The sequence below is a fragment of the Lissotriton helveticus genome, chromosome 1_1, assembly GCF_964261635.1.
Source record: "Lissotriton helveticus chromosome 1_1, aLisHel1.1, whole genome shotgun sequence".
Classification (NCBI taxonomy): Eukaryota; Metazoa; Chordata; class Amphibia; order Caudata; family Salamandridae; genus Lissotriton; species Lissotriton helveticus.
The window spans coordinates 883,824,414-883,846,792 of NC_136057.1; the positions used below are offsets into that span (position 1 = coordinate 883,824,414).

Genomic DNA, 22,379 nt, shown 5'->3' on the forward strand with positions numbered 1-22,379 from the left:
TGTTTGGCAGAGGTGGGCACACCTTTTGGGCTGGCTAATTTTTCCTGCCTGTCTTCTTGCAGAAAAGGAGGGGAGACCAGAAGGGGACCTGCTCCTGATAGCAGGAGAGGCTGGGGGTTGCAGTACAAAGGCTGCCAGGCATTTGAAGCTCTCCTGCCACAGATGGTTCTTTCTGGGCTGGGGGAGGTATGAATACCTCCTCGCAGGAAAGGCTTTGTTTCTGGGCTCAGGAAGCATAGGCTCCCACCCTTGGGGTCCAGAAACATGTCTCGTGGTTGCAGGCTGATGTATACCAGTCAGGGAACCCACCAGAGGCTGGTTGTTTTTCAGGGGGCGATCCACAAGATGCCCTCTGAGTGCATTTTTCATTAAATCCCACATTGGCATCAGTGTGGGTTTAATGTGCTGAGAAGTTTGATACCAAACTTCCCAGTTTTCAGTAAAGCCATTATGGTGACGTGGAGTTCGTAATGACAAACTCCCAGCACCGTCTACTCTTAGTGACATTACTGCACTTACAATGTCTAAGAATTGGCTTAGACACTGTAGGGGTAGAGGGCTCATGCACCTGTACCCTCACCACTGGTATAGTGCACCCAGCTAGAGGGATGGCTGACCTATGCCAGGGCAGTCGGTTGTAGTTATGGCACACACGGATATGTGCCATGTCGACTCTTCACTTTGTTCTACACCAAAACACGCAGCCTGCAATGGCAGTGTGTGTGTGTAAAGGTTCATGGCCTCTAAGGGTGGCACAATAAGTGCTGCAGCCCTAAGGGGCATTCCCTGGCCAGAGTGTCCTTGGTACACATGGTACCTTTTACAAGGGACTGACACGAGGCCAGAGAAATCCCAATTGGGGGTACAAGGTACAGTTTTGGTGAAAGAACACAGGCCCTGAGAACCTGATTGGCAGGGATCCTGGGCACATCAGGTCAAAGTGCATCAGTTGTGTAACAAAAAGTGGGGTGGTTATTGCAACCGTAACCCAGCTTCTTACACCTCAACCATGGCAGGATTCCAGAAGACACCAGGTATATATACTTCTGCAACACTAGTCTTAGTAGGGCTAGGCATAGGTTGGTATTATTTTGGGCTGCTCTAGCCCTATCTCATTCAGAATGTGTAACCCAGTGTAGTTTATACTTCCATCTGAAACAGGGTCTGTGCCATTTTACATGCTGCATGTTCCATGAAATGTTGCTCTGTCAGCAGCAAGATTAGCATGGCTTTGTGCATCAGAGGTGATTAGAGAGCTTGAAACTGTTGCTCCTCCCATTCACAATCCATTATATAATAGACTGTAGTATGCCATCTTCAGTAGCTCTTCACTGCCAGACGTTACAAAAAGTCCCTAATGTCTAGATGTAAAGAGTCAATAAAAATAAGAATTTGAAAAAGCTAAAAACTTTAAATATATAGATATGCCAACTGACATACATAAGCGTTATCATATTATATTTCTTATGAATAAAAGCAGGTCTGAACGAAGAAATGTTTGGAAGGTTCTAACTAAATGCATGCTGTTGACTGGAATCGAACGATACTGGGATACGATCCAAGACCATTCTCCACTAGAAGGTGGTGGACTTGGAAAATGCCTCTTTAAAGTGTGTGTTAGCTGAATAAAAAAATGCCATTGTCTGCATAATGCAGATGTGTGTTTAGCTGATTCCCCATTTTTAGTTAAACTTCAGGAGCCCTGAAAGGTTATTTATCACCATTTTCGTATACATGTCCATGTTCCCATGAAGTCTGGCCATGTGCCAGATGAACCCCTTCATGTTAAGCTTGATGATTTTGCAATTCCTGTCTGGTCTGCTTGTATCCATGTCTGCGCTCTTATCTGGAAAATGTTACTATTTTCTCTGCTTTTGTATTTGCACTATTGGTTAATGCTCGCTTTGCAGGATTTCACAACATGTATTAACTTGTACCACATCATCTATTTATTTTGGTTTCGAGATTCTTGTCTTCACCCCAGGTTGTGGTACCTAGTTTTACTCCCATTCCATTTGTTTAATCTTCCTGTTTATTCACTGCAACACATGTTCTCCTCTTTTAACACATTGGATCGAGACGTCTCTTGAATTCAGTCGTCTTTGACTTAATGGTCAAAGTAGTCTTTGAAGCTTTCTAAACAGCGCTTCCCGCTGATACAAATGCTGTAATGTGTGGTGAGACTCAAAGATTTATCTCTCTGACTGTTGATTTTGTGCTGTCATTCAGGGAGCATAATGTTATATCCACTTTTCTTTTTGCATCGCCCAATGCACTATTCAAATTACATTTTAAGAAGAGGGGTCAGTAAGCTCCTTCTTTCACTTAAAAAATATTCAGTGCGAATAAAAACTCTACATACCCTTACAAAATATTTGCCTTTTTAGGTTTCGCCCTGGCGTTGCAACTGCGTAGCAGTTGCTCCGCCCAGGGCGAAATCTTATGTCTTACATATGGGGCTTTGGTCACGCCTCTGTCTCCCATTGGCTAGCTCCATAAATGGAGGCTAGCCATTGGAAGACATCAGCGCCAATCACATTCTCCCGGTCAGAACGCGAATCGTGGGCGTTTCTGACTCTTTTTTTAAGTCTCGCCCCTTGTCCCGGGCCGCGCTGTGATTGGCTGCCGGCCCGGGACACCCCCGGGCCGCGCTGTGATTGGCTGCCGGCCCGGGACGCCCCCGTGACGTCATTCCCCGGGCCGCGCTGTGATTGGCTGCCGGCCCGGGACCTGACTTGTTCTTCTTGTTTTTATAGTGACACTAAAGCCACCCAATGGAAATCAATGCAGACAGTAAGCAGACTGCACGATTTGGTAAACCCACAAAAGCCCTTTCTCACTTATACACTTTAGTGTTGCCTAGTAGGTGAGATATAAATATACAGAGTAGCTTTAATTTTCACTTTGTATTTACTGTCAGATGTTAAAAGAGAAAACACACGCACATAACGATAGCGTCAGAGCAAGATAAAGTTTGCGCTATATAAAACTTTATCTGGCGCGCATATATAGCTATGTGGAAAGTATTCACATTTTACAAAAAAAAAAAAACTGAGCCCAAACCCGCTTTCTTGAAAGGATAATGCATTATTAAGAGGGTACGGACGGGCTGCAGCAGCGAAGCCTCGCCACACAGATGCACTTAGCATGGTGTCACTTTACTGGAGACGTCCAATCTGGCACGCGGCAACCACCCTCGAGCTGCGGGAAACTAACATGGCGCCCACAGAGGACGCGTTGTTTGTGTGAGCCATGTTTGTTAACATCCTGTTGGACTGGTACCAGCCCTGTCCTTGCTCGCAGCGTGCACCTCAGCCAGCTTGAGGGCCTGACAGTCTTAATCATTTTATAATGTCGAGCCATGTTCTCAGGATGTCGTGATACAGCTGTTGTGTTCCACCAGCAAGCACGCCGTGTGCTCTGTGTCAGCGTGTGTTCGTGACGAAGAACAGCCCTGCGTATCCCACATGTATCCCCCCTCTCTATACTCATGTGCGGGCAGTCCCCAGGGTAAGTGTTGCATAAATGAACATTTTCATTTTGTTTTCTCTGTATGTAAGATATTATTCCTTCCATTCAGAGATATTCATCCCCAGTAATTATGGGGGTTTTAGAGGACACTCCCACCATTTCCTCCAATCCATTTTAGGAGCGAATTTAAGTGAGCAAACAGGGTCGAAAAGGCCGCGGTGAATGCCTGTGAATACCTCCTGTGTTGCAAACGTGTTGATGGTCGTCCCAGCCCAAGAAGGCTCTCCTCTGCCCTTCCGTGGACAGCATCCCTTCCCCAGGGTCCCACCCTGCCTTAAAATAAAGACTGCAGGAACCCTTCCCCTCTTGTGGGTTTTTCCGCATTTCTATATTGTAAAATGTAAAGCCTAATGATTAGTTATTCTCAATAACTCGAAGTATGTAAACATCGACTACAGCGTGCGTCGTTCAGCCGTGTCGAGGTGTAGCTGCACCACCCTCTCTCACACACCGAGGCTACTCTAATTATGTCTCATCTGGACCCCTCACCCACACCGCTGTCAGTAGCACACCGTTTGAGCTGCTTCTGTTATAATATTACATCTTCTCTGCAACAGCCCACAAGAGCGCAGGCTTAGCATTAGTTATGTTGTGATTTTCTAGACATCACTATGAATTCTTTAAACATTATTAAGCTTCATTTGTTTTCCTGGGCTCAGCCGGTCTTGGTTTTGGACATAGGCCTGCTTATGCAGAGCCAGGTAATGTTGGACCCGACTCCATAGCAGCTGCGTTCTTCAGTCTGCAGTTTTGCAACACACACGCTGAAAATTTTCATGGGCTGAGTTGGTTGAGGATCCAGCCAGCCCGGCTCTTTCACATTTGAAGCATCTGTGCAGGTGCTGGCGTTGGTTGGATCTGTGAGGAGGCTGGGTGGGTGCTCAGCCCCTTCCTCCACAGTGTTTTCATCCTCATGAGTATTCAGAAGCCGGACGAACTAATAGACTATTAGTATTTCCTGGGTACCGTCCAGAACCTTAGCAGATGCAACAGCTGAACTGATGGTGGGATGTGAGTTGGCAGTCAGTGATATCTAGGGGGGAGTGTCTGCTGTGTGAGCGGAGCATGCCAGAGTAGCCTCACGAGGAGGTGAATGTGTGCTTCCAGAGTCCCGAGTATCTTAACAGGAGCCAGTTGGACTGATCACCAGGAGGAGGATTGACCTGCATTATAACATCTGATGGGGCTCATAGAACTTACTGACGATTGTACTGGAACTTGTTTGTGGTTAAACAGCTAGTGCTATTGTGTAGTTGTCATGTGAAATGATTAGTCAAGCTAGTGTATTTCGTGCAGTTTTTGACAATATACATACAAAAGTGCTTTTGATATCCACTGATACGACTACCTTTTTAAGAAACAGCTAAAAACATGCCTTTTTAAGAGTTAAGAATGCTTTCATCGGCATGTTTACGTTCTTTCTGTGCTGCGTCTATCTCGCCTCATGTTGTCTCCGTGGTGTTGTCTTTGTTGCCCCCGGAAGAAGTCCAGGTGAGTGCTCCCCTCCCCTCCCGCTGTCCGTGTGCCCGTTCCCGCCCCCCTCCCGCCCCCCTCCCGCTGTGTGTGTGCCCGTTCCCGCCCCCTCCCGCTGTCCGTGTGCCATTCCCGCCCCCCTCCCGCTGTCCGTGTGCGGTATGTTCCTGTTTGGTGCATACAACCCCGATGGCTCTCCTGTTGGTAAGAAGCTCCATGCAGCTAGTAAACAGAGTCTACATGTGGCTGAGTTTGTTTGAGAGGGAATTCGGTGTTTTTCTGTCGTCGAGATAGTAATGGTCTGAATTTGGTGATTGCGATCAAGGGAAGGTTTGTGGTACAGCTAGTGCTATTGTGTAGTTGTCATGTGAAATGATTAGTCAAGCCAGTGTATTTCGTGCAGTTTTTGACAATATACATACAAAAGTGCTTTTGATATCCACTGATACGACTACCTTTTTAAGAAACAGCTAAAAACATGCCTTTTTACGAGTTAAGTCGTCAGCGCCGGAACACTCCGGTTGGAGTAGCTGTTTACAAGTTTCGATCTAGAGATGAAACTATTGGCATTGTAAATGACAATGCCATATATTTATCTGTTCTCAAAACCAACACATAAATACAAATTTTGTCATTTACAATGCCAATAGCTCAAACTTTTCAAAAGGCGAAACCAATGCATTGTAAATGCTTGTTTTCTAAAGGTCAGTAATTAAAAGACATGAACATGATTAATTTTATTTAGCTATCAGACTTACTTGACATTTTCCAACGAAAATAAAATTCAAAAATGTTTCAGGAAAAGTATTTCAAATAAAAACTGAAATACTTTGAATTGGTAAGTCTCTAAAATTTAACCTAGTAAGCAGCAGCCATCACTTATGTTAAATTACAAAGCAAATACTCAACCATAAGTGCCATGGAGATTTTAAACAAACTTTGCAATAATGTTGTGAAAATGCACACAGAATAGGAGAGGTATATAAAAAGAATTCATAGGCCTTGAATTTCTAAGACCATTATAACTGAATGGAAGATGCATAGTGCCACCAAGACCCTACTTCTATCAGTTCATCTGGGCAAATGGATGATCGAGCATGAATACCACTTGTCAGGGAGGCTGCCACAAAGCTATTTCCACTTTAAAAGGCACTCTAGGTTTTTATTTCAAAGTCTGATGACTGTGTATATGGCAACAATATTTCAAGCACTCCCCAAATCTGGGCGGAGTGGTAGAGTGGCAAGAATGAACTCATTACTTATGAGATACTCTATGAACTTGTTTGCAGAGTGAACAATCTAAACCAGATGTTGGTGACTTAAATGCAAATTTGGTGCTAACCCTGGATAGTACATCACTAAGAACACGGTCACTAATGTGATGCAGGGGGGTGGAAGAATCACTTTATGGCAATTTCTCTCACTGTTGGGCACTGAGGCCCTTTTCAGGTTGGAAGGGATTATGAATAGAGCAAATTACCTTGAAAACCTGCTTCCCTTGGCAGGAACATTGATACTGAGGTGAAAGTTGACCTTTCAGCAAAGCAGTAAAGAGATACAGAAAGTCATAGTGACAGTGGAAAGCTTATCTTTTTTGTCACAATAAAAAATGTTTCCTGTTAAATGTAAAGTATGGTGTTTAGAAGGGTGGAATGAACTAGTCATTCTGAGGCTCTGATGCAACAAAATGTAGAAAGGGTTCAAGGAGATGTAGATTTTTCAAAGGAATTGTAGACTGTGCACTGCTCTCCTTTGTCCAAAGAGTGTAGAACAGTGCCCCCAATCCTGTGTTTCTAACACCACCTGAGCTAGAATTGGGGTTCACCTATCATCTCTCAGGACCCTGGTAGGTGACCCCTACTAAGTTGGCCCCATATTCACTCCTAAGGCTATATGCTCCAATGCCTCTGCTTCCAAGACTTACAACACACACCACGATACCTTTTCCCTTGTATTCACAGCCCATGCTCTTCTAAGAGGAAATGTATCCACACACTAATGTTGCTGGTGTCACAGACCCACACCTCACGGATCAGTAGGCAACATAGTTGAGTCATGTGGGCGTTAGTGGGGATAACATTGAATTTTACTGAGCCTCCAAGCCACTTTGCAGCTCACATTCATTACCGAAGGCCTGCCCCTTGATTTCCTATACAGTACCACTCAACTGAAGTGCTACCTCTGAAACCTCACCAGCGCAGGAAGAGCAGCAAGCATGTCTATGCTGGCACTCACACTTCACACGGTCTTTCCTTCTCTCCGCTCCATTAATACGGATTGTATTTACTAATTAACAATAACATGTTTGACCTGCAAAAATCTGTGGAATGAAGTAGCAATTGAAATGTTTTATATTAATTAACATATTAATTTCTTCAAACATTCCCAGTGAGCATCATACTTTGGTATCAGCATGATTACTATTTTATTATTTATTAGTCACGTTGCTTCATTGGAATGTCTTATGTTGTACTATTTTAAGCAGGGATGAAGATTCAAATTATTATTTTGTACACGGATGTAAGAAACCATAAAATGTGCAAACTTCACCTAAACCACGCTAATGTGTTTTTATACATGCAGGAAAGTAATTAGACAATAATTGTTTTTGTCATATGTTAGTGCCCATCCATACATATGTTCCTTACTTGTCATTTTTAAAACTCTTTTTATTAACATGATAATCAAAAGAAAAAAACATTAAGTGACTGGCAGTTTTACACTTGTCAATATAACTATCCATACGTACAGAATATGGAATACAGAATAGAGAAAATGGGTCACGGGGATTCCAGCGCCTCCCCTTCTGTTGGACGTATCGGGGGCGTACAAATATCACCACGATGTTGGTTCCAGGCCTCCCATACCTTTCCCCACTTCTCAGGGCAACCTCTGGCAACATAGACTGACCTCTCCCTGAACATGCACCAATCTAAGTCTTGCACCCATTTCGCAACCAGGGGTGGCTGATTGGCTCCCCACAACTGTGCTATGTTTCGCTTCGCAACCATACAAGCCAATGTCACCCATTGTTTTCGGTACACATTCAGATCTGTGGATTCCCAAACGTTTAATATGCACCTGCGGGCCTCCGGCCGTAACTCCACCCCAAGGACATCTCGCCGAGCCTCATGGATCTTCACTCAGTAGTCCTGCACCCTCGCACAGTGCCACAAGATATGCATAAAGGTTCCAAGTTCTGCGCAACCCCTCCTACACTCCCCAATCGGCCCATGCGAACCAGACGCGGCCCCGTGACATACGACCTATGCAAGATCTTCCACTGAACTAGTCTGAGCCTCATCTGTATCGCTACTACTCTAGGAGAAGAGACCACCTCCCTCCAATCTTCATCATCCAGCTCCAACCCTTCTTCATTCCATGGACGTCAACGGGTACTCCATATTATTTACAAGCTTTCTATATATTAGAGATATAGTCTTCTCCGCGAGGTGCCCGTCCAGCACCCGGTCTTCAAGAGGGGAAGCATCGGAAAGCATTGTGCCTCTAGGGATATGTGTAAGTAGAGCGTGCCTATTCTGGAGGTAACGGTAGTGTTCATTGTCATGAAGGCTGTACTGCTATTTGAGAGAGTCAAATGTGTGCACCGTGTCCTTCCCCCATACGTCTTTAATCTGCGTAATCCCAGTAAGATCCCATTTGTCAAATCCCTTAGATTTCCGCAAGCTTCCCAGCTTCTCCGAACTCCTTAGGGGGGTGGCAAGTGTGAGTTTCCCGTCCCATCCAAGCTGTCTGTTAGCCGTGTGCCACATGCTCACGCCGTGTGCCGCTGGCCCCATCAGGGGAAATCTGCGACGCCTAGCATATAGAGCCCTGGTAAAGTCATTCCACGGCACCTGCCAGAGATCCATAGCATAACCCGGGTCCCCGGGGGGCCCGTAAATGACTTGGTTCACTGCCGCTAGTTGGGAGGCCCAATAGCATTTCCGTATGTCCGGCAATCTTATCCCCCCCATCATACCAGGGAAGAGTGAGTTTAGTGAATGCTATTCGGGGTCTACCGTCCCAGAGAAGCCGTCTCTGGAGGGTCTCTATTGCCTTAAAATAGGATGCCGATACCGGGTCCATTGTGTTCCGGAGTGCATATAAGAATCGAGGAAGGACCAGCATCTTAAAAAGCACCGCTCTGCCCAGTGCTCTACATCTCTCCGAAGACAGATCAAAGGGGGTTCCAAGTTGTTAGCATACCTTAACTTTGCATCGAGCGTGATATAGATACCAAGGTATTTGAACCCCAACGGCTCAATCTGTATCAGGCAGTCCTGCGATATTATCGGTGGATCACCGCTAAGGACAAAAAGCCCCAACTTAGCCCAGTTTATTGCAAAACCGGAATACCTCCCGAATATAGCCAGCACATCCAGAAAACAATTCCGGGATCCCCTAGGGTTGGTGAGGTAAAGCAGGATATCTTCCGCATATAATGAAATTTTATCCTCCCAGTTCAAAGTCCACCGCAGGCCTCGTATCGAGCGGTCCCACCGGATCCATGCCGCCATGGACTCATGGGCGAGAGCAAACAGTAGCGGGGACAAGGGACATCCCTGCCTTGTGCCTCTACCGAGTAACTCCTGTGTAACTCTAGCCTGTAGATTGGCATAGAGTAGACGTACCCAGCTAACAAACTCCGAACCGAAGCCCATCTTCCCCAACACTGCAAATAGGTAAGGCCACTCAACTCTATCAAAAGCCATGGTGGCGTCCAAGGACACCAATACTGCCGGTTCCTGGATCGTTGAAGACCTATCCAGTATCCCGTGGAGCCTGCACAAGTTGAGAGCTGTGTTACGGCGGGTCAGGAACCCGGTTTGATCCGGGTGTACGAGGGTGGTGATCACCTTGACCAATCGTGTCGCCAGCAACTTCGCCAGGATTTTGGGCTCGGCATTCAACAGTGAGATTGGCCTATACGAGGAACAAAGCATCTTGGGTTTACCCGCCTTGTGGATGACCACAATGTTAGCCACCCGCTGGTCGTACGGGAGCTTGCTCCTCTCTCTGCTCTCCAGGAACATAGACTGGATAAACCGGGCGAGTTTATTAGCACTTAGTTTGTACAGTTCAATGGGGATTCCGTTCGGGCCGGTGGCTTTCCCGGAGTGCACCCCCCTGATGGCCTGCGCCACTTCGTCATCCGTGAAGGAGGAATCTAAATACTCTCCGTGCTCGTCCGATAGCACAGGCATCTGGATATCTCTGATCATTGCACTATTGTCTTCCTCTGTGTATCCACCAACCGAGGAATACACCCCGCCATAATATTCTGAGAACTCATCCGCAACTGCCTGCCGGTCGGTGATCACCTTAGAATCTGTTCGCTGTAATTCTAGCACCAGCCTTGATGCTCGATCTCCCCTCTCAAGCCATGCTATCAATTTACGGCCTTGTACCCATGTTCGTATATCCTGCTCTGAGTATCAGCGTCCTGAGCTATGACCCTGTCTCTTGCAAAGCCTCTATAATCATCTTGTCGCAATTTTAGGAGGTGCATACTCTCCGGGGTTGCTGCCCTAGCTACCTCCTCATCTAACTTTATCACTTCCGCCCTTTCCATGTCCGCTAGGCACTTCTTTTTCTTCCCCGCTATCAAGGACAGTACCTCCCCCGAACAACTGTCTTATAAGCTTCCCACAGGGTCTGCGGTGTCTCCACTGAGCCCCTGTTTTCCTGGAAGTATCTCTCCGTTACCTTAATGATCTCTTTCTTGGTGTCTGGGTCTTTCAGGTGCCATGCATTAATAGGAGCCACCCTACCCACTGCAGATTGGCCAATCTCAAGCTGAAGCTATATGGGAGAGTGGTCGGAGATCCCCCCCTCCCTAGGTGTCGCGCCTCCTGGACCGCGGTAGCCTGAGCCGCCGGTATCAGAACGTAGTCAATTCTTGACAGGCTGTGATGCTTCAGCGGACACGTGTGTATATTGTAGCGCTGTGGGATTACGCACCCTCCAACCATCCATCAGTCCCATCGTGTCTAGGAAGTCGGAAAGCCACATCTGCGCCGGTCTCAACGCTCTAGCCGGGTACCTGTCTAGTTCCCCGTTCACCACCGCATTGAAGTCTCCTCCCATCACCAGGAGACCCAAAGGTAAAGTCAGGAAGATAGCTCCCAGGTCCCGTAAAGTGTCGGATTGAAGACCGGGCGAGACATATATGGACAAGAAAGTAACTGTCTTCCCTTCCCACTACCCTGATACACCAATGTAGCGGCCTTTCCAGTCAGACCAAGTGGCTTGAATGTCCAGGGGAAAATAGTTTTTAACCAGAATCCCAACCCCCCTAGATCCTGTAGTGAACCCATGCAACCAACTTATAACCCCCTTTATGAAGGGCCAGGCAACGATTACCTATGAGATGGGTTTCCTGTAATAAGACTACGTCCGGGGAGTGTCTTCTACTCAACTGGCTGACTATCCCTCTCTTAATTCTGTCTCCCAGGCTGTTCACATTCCAGCTTAGCACTTTTATCCCCGGCCCGACTAATCTTCGACATTAAACCAGTATGGATACAATACAAGCACATCTTTGTCACCTGATGCAAAGAAAAAGAAAATTAAAGAAATCCATAAAGCAAACGATACGGCGAACAATAGTCTCACCAAAACAGACCTCTTCATCCACCCCTCCCCGCACCCCTGCATATGGCTAACGCCCATCCCCAACTCGCAGTGTGCCTGTCGCCCAATACCCCGCCTACTCAACTAACTAAAGGTAGTAACGAGGAAGCAACCATTGCCCCTCCCCCCACCCTCAAAAGCACTGTCTTGAGCCCTGAAACAGTTCACAGCCGTGGTAAATAGCTGCAGAACCGTCCCATCACCCGACTTTCTCAAACTGTGCAAAGGTTCCCGCTGCCTCCAACATTACTGTTCCAATCGTTCCTCTACTCCTCCGAGTCCTTGCTCTTCCGTCCCGATCGAGGGTCTGCTGTCTATCCAGTCTGATGCCACTTCCGGGTTGTCAAAGAACCATGTCTTCCCCTCGATTTCCACCCACAGCCGAGCCGGAAACATCAATCGCATGGGAGCCTCCGCCCGCACCGCCTGCAGGATCGCATCTCTGTCACGGAAATTAAGCACTCTGGCAATCATCGGGCGAGGGGACACCCCATGCCTAGGTCTCCCCCCCGGCACTCTGTGGGCCCTCTCTATTGTAAAAAATGTACTGAGACCCTTCGGCTTGAGGTGATTAAGGACAATGTCTTCTACAAACAAATCCGGCGCCGGACCCTCTGACCTTTCGGGCACCCCTAGGATGCGTATGTTATTGCGCCTGGCTCTCGTATTCATCAAGCTTGCGGTCTGCGGCATCTCAAGAAATCTTGAGGTCCCGTACCTCCTGTTTCAATTTCGCCATATCATCGATCAAGCTGGCAGTCTTAATGTCAAGCGACTTAACTTTCTCGCTAGTCTTCGAAAGATCTGCGCCTATCAGGTTGACCTCTATCGTGACCGTGTCCAGTTTATTATCCAGGGATTCAATTTTTTCCCCAAGTGAAGATTGGACCCCATTTATCGCCGCCATGACTTCAGTTAACATGGGTTCCACGGGGGTGTCACGTGAGTCTCCCCCTGAGGAGAGGGCCTTCCTAGATTCACCTGGGGACCCCTTTGGCATCGTATAGCGGTCCAGCTTATTAGATTGAGCGTGTTTTGATCCTTTTGAGGGCCTAGGCAGAGTCTTGTCCGTGTCCGGCTTCGTCGCCATTGCGGCAGTTGCAATGCACCTGCTGTTCGTCGCGGTGACTCGGTCCAAATTTCGGGCCCTCACACTTCTCCGCGTCTCAGTCAGGGAGCCAGGGTACTGAACCTTCCCCCAGGGACATATGTACCCATGCAGGCTCCCCCGTCAGGTGGTGGCCGCATCACCCCAACAAAGACTTATATTCACAGTGGCTGTAGATCTCTCCAGCAATGTGCAGCAGTCCGCTACATGGAGAGGGGACCTGGGATGTGATCTCCGCCGGGCCACGCCGTCTGCATGCAGCACAAAAACAGTCCCACTCCGAGGTGGCGCCCCCCGCCAATATGGACTATGTAGGCTCACTCCAGCATCGGCCTCTGTCAGCGAGGGTCTCGGTTCCTTCCGTCTCCCCCACCTCTAACAGGCGCGCTGGGCCTACCTCCTTATTTAGCCGCCCCGACGCGCATCTCGCTGCACTCTTCATTACAGCCGGGTGCTTCTGCCGGTGTGCATCTCGGTTACGGCACCTTCAACTCCAGCCGTGTGCCCCTCAGTGTCCCACTGGTAATTTAAGGGGGCTCCTCACCCAGGCAGGTCTATTTGGTAACAGTCTTCCGGCCCGAGGGTCTACAGCCGCATCTCCTCGCCCCCAGGGGCCCACGCAGCAGTCAGGCCTTGCCATAGGACGCAGCAGTCCACCGCAGCCCCCCACCGATACAGACCGCCGCGAAGCGGTGTCTCCACCCTGCAGGATTCCCCGGACAGCGCCACGCCCGCAATCACCACCGGCAGCTACAGCAGGGCCGGTCCGCAGCTTTATTCAGTGTCTAGGTGGGGTCAGGCTTTCCCCCCCGCTCTCCGGTGATTCCGAAACAGTGACTGGGCCGAACTAGCAACTTCCGGTGTCCGGCCCCGCTGTTGACCAACTTGCAGCTGGGTACAGCTTTTACTTTAGCCCCCGGCTTGGGAGGCGGGTAGGCCGCGCGTTTGCAAGCGGCGTAACTCGGAGCCCCGACCTCGTAGCCGGCCCCCGAAACGCCGCGGGGAGCGTCGCTCCAGCTCCGCCGTCGGATGACAGGCTTAGGGCTCAGGATATGTTCCAAGATATTGCAGGAGATGGATGGGGTCTCAGGAGCCGAGCGCTCACACGGCCATCTTGGTCCCGAGCGTGGCTCCTCCCTGTTCCTTACTTTTTAGTAATATGTTACTTGAAACAAAGGGTAGAGTAAATGCTCTGGACAAAGAAGGTTGCAGAAGTGTTGGTGTAGAAGATTCTGATATGAATTATAATAAAATGTATTTTTGGCCTTTTTCAGACTATCTGAAATGCTGAAGGAATTTATTATAAAGCTCAATATACCTAGGGCAAGTTAGCTTTATAAGGATAAATTACTTTTGCAGCCCATTTTAAGGAATCTATTATACAGCTCAGTATGCCTTGGGCAAGTTAGCTTTATAAGGATAAATTACGGTTGCAGCCCATTTTTGGTCATTAACATAGCTATACCAGTGTTTTTGTGACCAGTGTTGTATTTGGAGAATTGATTTTTGCATTAATAGGTCGGTTCACAAAAATACAGATTCCTAGTGTATTGCAATTTGAAATACCTCATATATATTAATAAGGTAGTTTGCAAATTGGGTCCCACTGGGAACTGCAGCCATCCCAGAGATTGTGACCTACTGAGGTAAACAGACCACCATATCTGTAATTACATTTGAGGAAAGCATGTTTAAATGTACCCATTTTCCTTATAGGAAACAGGATAAGTTTACAAAAATATTTAAAAATGTGAATGGTTTAAAAGCCTTCCAGCTCTTGGGGGTAGAGGAGGACCTTGAGCATTGGTTGATGTTGGTAGTTGCTGGGGAAAGGGCCTCAGTTTCGAGTATCAAGGAGTGATCGAGGGTTGAATTTTCCTTCGTTGTATGGGATAAGTTGCTAGAGTCACATGGTATTGCAATCAGTCACGTCATTTTTGTAGAGCGCGGCTTGTCCCCCTCCCCAGGGGAGATCCAGGCGCTTACTGCTGGTCTCATTCGAACAACCAAGTCTCGAGTCCCTTTCTGAAGGGGGTCATTGATGGTGCAGTGTGAAGGTGAAGAAGTAGGTCATACCAGGCTTTGGCCGTGAGGTGGGAGAAGGAGCATCATCTGGTGAGGCTGCATTACATTCGTGGTATCTCTGAGAGGGCGAGGTGTGCTGGATGGAGCTTCCTGTTTGGCTGGTGGAAGTGCAGGTGGTAGTTCATGTAGGCAGGTCCTTGGTTATGGAGGGCTTTGTAGACGTGGGTCAGGGTCTTGAAAAGGCATCTCTTCTTGCCTGGGAGCCAGTGGAGGTCCTCCAGGTGCTGGGTAATGTGGGTTCTCTTGAGCAGGTTGAGGATCAGTCTGGCCGCTGCGTTCTGTATCAGCTATAGTCTTTGCATGAGTTCAGTGGTGGTGCCGGCATAGTGTGTTGCCATAGTCCAGCAACTGGTGACTAGGGCCTGTGTTACCGTTTTCCCGGTGTTGGTGGGGAGCCACTTGAAAGTCTTACGGAGCATAGGGAGTGTGTGGAAGCAGGCGGAGGAAAAAACATTGACTTGACTTTTCATGGAAAGTTCTCTGTCGAGGGTGATACCGTGGTTGCGGGCCTGGTCTTTTGGAGTGGGGGAGGAACAGAGTTCAGAAGGCCACCAGGTGTTGTTTCATAGGGTGGTGTGCTTGCCGAAGATGAGGACTTCCGTCTTGTTTGTGTTGAGCCTAAGGCAGTTGTCCCTCATCCAGGCTGAGATGTTCTTCATACAGTTGTGGAAGTTGATTTTAGCTGAGGTGGGTTTCACTGAGAGCAATAGGACAAGCTGAGTGTCATCACCGTAGGAAGTTATGTTTCTCATGTAATCTGACTGTGTCCGCAAGTGCTGTTATGTAACTGTTGAAGAGGGTTGGGCTGAGGGATGATCCTAGAGGTACGCCACAGATGTTGTGTTTGGCTTGCGATGTGAAAGGAGGAGCCCTGACTTTCTGAGTGCGTCCTGTGAGAATGGATGACATACATTTGAGAGCGTTGTTTGTGATGCTGATGGCGATTGATTTGAGGTAGGTGGGGGACAGTGTTGAAGGCTGATCAAGCTGGACCAGTTTGGCTGATTCTCCTCTGTCCAGTAGGGTGCCAATGTCGTCTGTTGTGGCGATCAGGCCTGTCCCAGGGCTGTGGTTAGTTCTGAAGCCTGATTGTGAGGGGTTGAGAAGGTTGTTTCTTTCTAGGTGCTCTGTGAGTTGAAGGTTGATGGCCTTCTCCAGGACTTTGGCAGAGAAGGGGAGCAGCGATATGAGTCGGTAGTTCTAGTGATTGCTGGGGTCTACCAAGAGTTTCTTGTAAAGTGGTCTGACCTCTGTGTGTTTCCAGGCGTCGGGGAAGGTGGATTTGGTTAGCGAGGCATTTAGGATGGTGGTGAGTTGTCTGCTGATCTCCTCTCTTCTGAGGTTGAAATGTCTGTGTTCCTCCGCGTGGTTGTGACTGATATTCTGAGTTGTTTCCATTCTGTGATTTGGTGTTCAGCTGTGGTGTTTCACTGCTGGGAGATGCGGGTGGTGCGTTGTTGTTTTTTTGTTTTGTAGATGGTTGCTATCTTGTGGAAATGAGTGAGTTCAGGAGTGACAGTCCAAGGAGAGCTCGCTTGTTGTGATTTTGCCATTAAAGAATTTGGCCATGTTGTCGCAGCGTGGTTTTGAAGTTTGGGGGGGGGTATCCTTTGGTAGGTTTGTTGTCTGATGATGTTAAAAAGCCCTTTGGAGCATTTGTTTGTTTTTTCTAGGGCATTACGGAAGAAGATGGCCATCTCTTTTTGGATGTGTTTTTTGTAGTTCCTGCATTCACTTCTGAGCTGGTAGAGGTGAGTAGTGGATGGGTTAGCTCTCAAGAGTCTTTCAGCAGCCTTTACTTCTTTCTACGTTTAGGTCTTTATTGAACCAGGATCTTGAGGGGGTGCCTCTGATCCGTTTTATTTTCAGGGGAGCCAGTTGGTCCAGGTCTGTTTTTATCGTCAGGGTTACGGGTTGTGAGCTCCTCTATGTTGAGGTGGTCTGTGGTGGGCGGGAGTAGGGATGACATTTTCTTACAGGTCAGTCAAAGGGATCAAATTGAAGTTCCTTCACCACTGGCAGGTTTTCAGAGATCGATTGGGAGGTGCTATTGCTTGGTTGAAGTGGTAGTCGGACCAGTCGATTGGGAGAATGTTGTTTATGCTAAATATTTCGTTTTGGGCTATAATAGCATCTAAGGTAGAGCCTCTGTTGTGGATTTGTCCCTTGCAGTAAGGTCTTTGCTGAGCAGGAGTCATTTTAATGATTAAATTAGTGTGTCCATCTCGTTATTCCAGCGGAGATTGAAATGACTTAGGATTATGTTGTCGGAGTTAGAGAGAGAGCATTGCATTAAAAGATCAGATAATTGTTCACCAAAGGTGGGTGTGTTTCCTGGAGGGTGGTAGATGAGATGACATTTTGTCACTTTGTTGTCGTTTAGCTTTAGGGTGGTGCTGAGGTATTCGATTGTTGTATAGGAGAAGAAGTTTGTTTCAGCCATTGTGATGCTGTTCTTATGTATGATGGCTACGCCACTGCTGTGGCGGTCCTTCTTGTCTTTTTTGATGATGGAGAAATCTGGGAGACAAGAGGGTCAGCGAACGCAGAAGATAATTAGTTGAGCCACTTTTTGGTGATAAACGCGATGTTGTGTTGTATCACTACCTTTCAGTAGTCTGTAAAGTATTAATGTTTTGCTACCTGCTTTTGGTTGCAAACAATATACACCAATCCGACTTGGTATTTGGAAGGGATGCCCTGAACACCCCTCTTCCAAATACCGGAACAGTATTTGGTTGCAAACCCAAATTTGGATTGAGTAACATGTTACTGAATCACAATTTGGGTTTCATACATAATAAAAAGCCTTTTTACTGGTGCAGACGGTGCAGTGGTGTGCAAAGGCTTCATGCATCTAGCCCTCTGTATATTAAAGTAGTCCCTGTTCTACCTGGTAATTACTTGACTACACCCATCATATTGTTTGACGTGAAATGTGGGCTAAATTTTAATATAGTACTTTGCAATCCTTTGAGCGTGATTCCACTTTTTCCATATTACTAACTTTTTGTAAAATGTGTCAATTACATTATACATTTATTTCAAGATGCACATTATCTCGAGAGTAGCCATGTTTGTTTTTTCCAAGCATTCAAAGGCCCCTTAATTTATGGAACCAGTTGTTTTTGCTGCCACAGGTGAGATGGAAACGGATGAGCCGGATGACGAATCTAGTCAGGACCAGGAGCTTCCTTCGGAAAATGAAAACAGCCAGTCGGAAGATTCTGTTGGGGGAGATAATGATTCTGAAAATGGATTGTGCAGTGAAGAAAGTTGTAAAGGCCCGCTACCTGTTGGACACAAGAAACGTTTCTTTACATTCCAGTTTAACAACTTAGGCAACACCGATGTCAACTACATCAAAGATGACACGAGGCATATTAGATTTGATGATAAGCAACTTAGGCTGGATGGTGAGTTCTTATCTTATTTTTTTAATACAGATTTTACTCATTCAAAGGTTATTGTGCAAAAGTCACGTAATTATTTCAAATCTAGACATTTTCACTGTAACCCAAAGACTACAACAGGAGCACAGAGGTCTGAGCAACATTTTATTTTTACTGAAACCTCAATACGTTTGATAGTTCACTTTTACATACAATCATGAAAGAGTGTTATTGCCCAGAACCTATGACAGATTCAGATATTTTTGGAGAACGAGAGGCAACGGACCAATGCAAAAGAGCAGAACGCGATAAGGTCCCCATGTTTGCATTACTTGTGTTTTTTTCTTCGTTTTTTTCTTCTGCTAAGTGCATACTAGTGCCAATTTTGGTTGCAAGGAAGCACATCAAACGAAAATAATAGCCCAAAATCCCAGATTTGTGTTAATTTAATTCTGCAAAAGTTTCCTGACATTTCACATGATTATGCAAAACTTAAATTACGTGACTTTGGCACTCTCCTAGTTATGAGGTGCAAGCCTGAATTTCCGACAGATGTTGCATCGCTCCCACAGAATCATCAGTTTGCAATGCATGTATAGAACAGAAAGCAGGTTGCATTTGAGGACAGTGAGCGGAACTGGAGGATTGTTTAGGAGTCAGAGCGAGACATGCTATTTTGATTATGCAATCGGAAGGCATGCCTGTGAGCCTCCAAGAAGACTGGGGTAATAAGATTCAGGAATGACCATGGATTTGTGGCTCACCTTTATGGCCCTACGGGTTAATAAAGACAGCATGTAGTTTTTCAGCGTTGACATTTTGAAGAGAACTTTGTAAGTGCCTCTGACTGTGGCTTTTAGCAATTTCTAGCATATCTGCATTGCTGGAAAGATACGAGATTGTTCTAGTTTCTGTCTTTTAGTTTTATAGATCAGAACATGCATTTTGATGTATGGAGAGAATTCAACAACATTACACAAATTTAACATTTGGAAAAAAGTGCTTGATTAAAAACGGGGATGTGTTACCTCATTGTATTAGTTTTGCATACTGTATCTGCATTTCATTTATTAGTTAGGTGTCTATAGTTGAAAGACAACGTGCAGGATATGACCGTATTTGAGTACATTACAGCAGCCTAAATTATGTGATCTCCATAGCATAACAGCGGAGTAAATCCAAAAACAAGAAGCTCTAAATTTTTTGTTATTTTCAAATGACGTCTAAAACCAGTAAAGACAAGGCTGATTGTGAACAGGAAGAAATAACTCATATTATGATACAGTCAATCTGTTTGTCTTTGTTATTGCAAATATTGCATTTTGGAAAACTTGGTTATATCTTCTCTCGTTGTAGAACGGTCATATCTTGCTTTGGACTGGGATCCAGATTTGAAAAATAAGTTTTTTGATGAAAACACTGCAGAGGTAGGTGGTACATCTTACTATCCACGCTGTTATATTCTTACTATAAATGAGATTGTGTTTGCCTTATTCTTCTATTTAATGGTTATTACTTCAATGTTGGAGAAATAGCTGAATTCAAAAAGAAAAACACAGGTTATAACACCTTTACTGCTTACCCTCTTGTTTTAGTAAGCTGATTTATATTACTTTCTCTCACACTAAGTCACTAGTTTTTGAACTACTTTTATTCAGAAAAATGCATGTTGGTGAACCATACCATCCCACTGAAAACATTTTTATGTACCTACCGTTACAGCCCTAGGATATTAATTCATTAACCATGGATTAGTAGATTCTGATGTAACTGTCTCACTGATCTCCTTATGGCCCTTCTACGAACTGCATCCAGGGCCCACTTCAGTTGGCAGTTCCACCCTAGGAGATGTACTTAAGGGACCCAGCACTTGGAGACCTAACCCTACCCAGAAGTGAGGCTCCATGGGTTAATGGTAAGCAGAAAAGTGGTGCCTTCCTTTCTACCCTTTACCTGAATCTTCTTAAGGTGTGCTGAGCCCCAGTACAGGAACTGAGATTCCTATCTGCAAGACAGCTGGCTGGCCTGGTGATGCATGTAGGTTGCTGGGACCAGTTGAAGCAAGACAAGGCAAGTGTGTCTCTCCGTAGAGAAGGAAAGAGGCCCAATTTGGAGAGCGCTACACAATGTGAGAGTGACTGCGTTAGATCCCTGGTTGAATGCAAGTGGATTGATCGTGTGAAAGTCTAGCAGTCAAAAATTCTTTATCATACATGCTGCCAATAAAAAACGTGACACAATAAAAAACACCTTTCTAGATGCATCAACTTGCATGGGCCTACATTTCCTATTGAATATCCTAACTACTTAGTTTGTGGAATAGCATACCATAGGCACAGAATGTTTTTTATCCCCCCCTCAGCCTAATCGGTCTATGTTGCAGGGTTACAAACTTGTCTTAACCAGCCTAATGAACTAACCCAACACGTTGTGCAAGCAATCACTATAGTGACTTAGCTCTGGAGTCCCACACACCCCAACTCAACTGGAACGGTCTTGCATATTCCCCAGAGGGGCCCCAGTGCATTGTGGCATAATTCCCATGCTTCAGTTTTACCAAAATACTAAACAAGGTAGGAGGAATGCCAAGATTTACTCAGCCAGCATCAAAGATGATGTCTTGGGATGTTGTTGCATGTGGACCGCAGGTCTACAAGTACCACATACAACAGCACCTTCAGAAGTGGAACGTCTCTCTCCTGAAACTGGTCAAAATTGAACACTTGGTCCACTGCACTGTTTATTTTTTCTCAATCCTGCATGGCAACCTGAGAGAATGTTATTATCCTAGGCCCAAGAATTTAATCTAGTAAGACCCATCAAAACATTTTTGTGCATTTCCTAAAAGGCTAATTGGGTCATAATTTGCTGTATCCTTCATGCAGCCATTTTTATGTAAACACACTGTTTTGGCACCCAGCATGGATTTCAGGATAATTGCAGTGCTTACGAGCAAAATGTAATTGCCCCATAACATATTCTCAGATTTTTAAAAGTTTGACGTGTTTTTTATCTGGGCCCTGAGCTTTTCCTCTTTTTATCTACTCATAGCTGAGACACCAAACAGCATGGGACAAGAAGGTCCAACACCAGCCTGGTCATTATCCTCATAAGTCGGGCACTAACAGTGTTCTTGTGTTATATGGATTTCATGCTTGTGAATGAGCATATTGCTGCCATTTAACACCAGTGGCCAGAATAGTGTCATATCTCTTAGCCCAGCTGTCCTGAGTAAGTTATGCCATCTAGTCCGTTCCCACTCTCCCTTTTTATGGGACAGGATGGTTTTATATTATCTCTTTATAGCCTCCAAGAAAGAGGCCTTGGCTAATCTTTAGTTTCTATCAAAACATTTGTGCCTTTTAGGTTTCAGTGTCATGTGGATTTGGTGATCTGCAAAGCAATACGTTCACAAATGATCAAGTGTGATGCTGCGAGTTGCTGTGGGTCTAGAGAGGCAAGGGATGGTGAAGTTATTACAGACACAACCAGATTTGATATAGAAAGGAGTAGTGCACCACACTACGTAATCCCATTTCAGATTTTTCTGATTATTGGGGGCTAAGGTATTATCACTAGTCGTGGCATGTGGTTATAGTTTTCTAAAAGCACTTGTATGCGATGTTAGTGTAGTAGGGTGTTGTCACTTTCCCGGACCTCCTCAAAGCATAAGGTTTCAGCTGTTGTCGCCAGTGTAATATCAATTATGCTCATGTGCAAACCATTATTGAAGGCGTGTCTACTATCAAAGTCAGAGACTGATGTTCCATAATACACGCTCAAACCATGCGATGAATCGATCAACGTTAATTAATAGCCAGTTCCTGAGCAACTGCTTATATAACTGATTGCAGCCCAGGAAATACGCTAAACCTGACCTTCCCGCTCCGAGATGCCTATTTCGCTGTATGGTTCAAATGTTGTATTGAGGTCACCAGCACCTACTCTCATATGCCTTTCTATACCCTTAATGTGTCTTTGGGCTCATTAAATCTGGAGTTAAGAACTTGAAGCATAGGTGATTCATCTTTGTGCTACATACCCTATTATAAATATTGAAGAGCATCAAATGGCTCCCATATGTGCAAGGAAATATCAACTGTTGCACATCGGGTTAGCCATTTTCAATAACATTGATCCTATAGTTCAATTTT

The 22,379-nt window shown here is 45.9% G+C and overlaps 1 protein-coding gene across 8 annotated transcripts in view; it reads left to right on the forward strand.

Moving 5' to 3' along the window:
- USP15 (ubiquitin specific peptidase 15) overlaps nt 1-22,379 on the forward strand; it is an 814,317-nt gene that overhangs the window by 502,167 nt on the left and 289,771 nt on the right. For 4 of the 8 annotated variants that reach the window (XM_078675644.1, XM_078675595.1, XM_078675627.1 and 1 more), the window contains 2 exons: nt 17,974-18,249; nt 19,582-19,652. In XM_078675644.1, coding sequence (XP_078531770.1) covers nt 17,974-18,249; nt 19,582-19,652 — 347 coding nt within the window. Of the gene's footprint in view, nt 1-17,955; nt 18,250-19,581; nt 19,653-22,379 lie in introns of all 8 variants that reach the window. The other 4 variants (XM_078675586.1, XM_078675610.1, XM_078675635.1 and 1 more) reach the window with 1 other exon arrangement.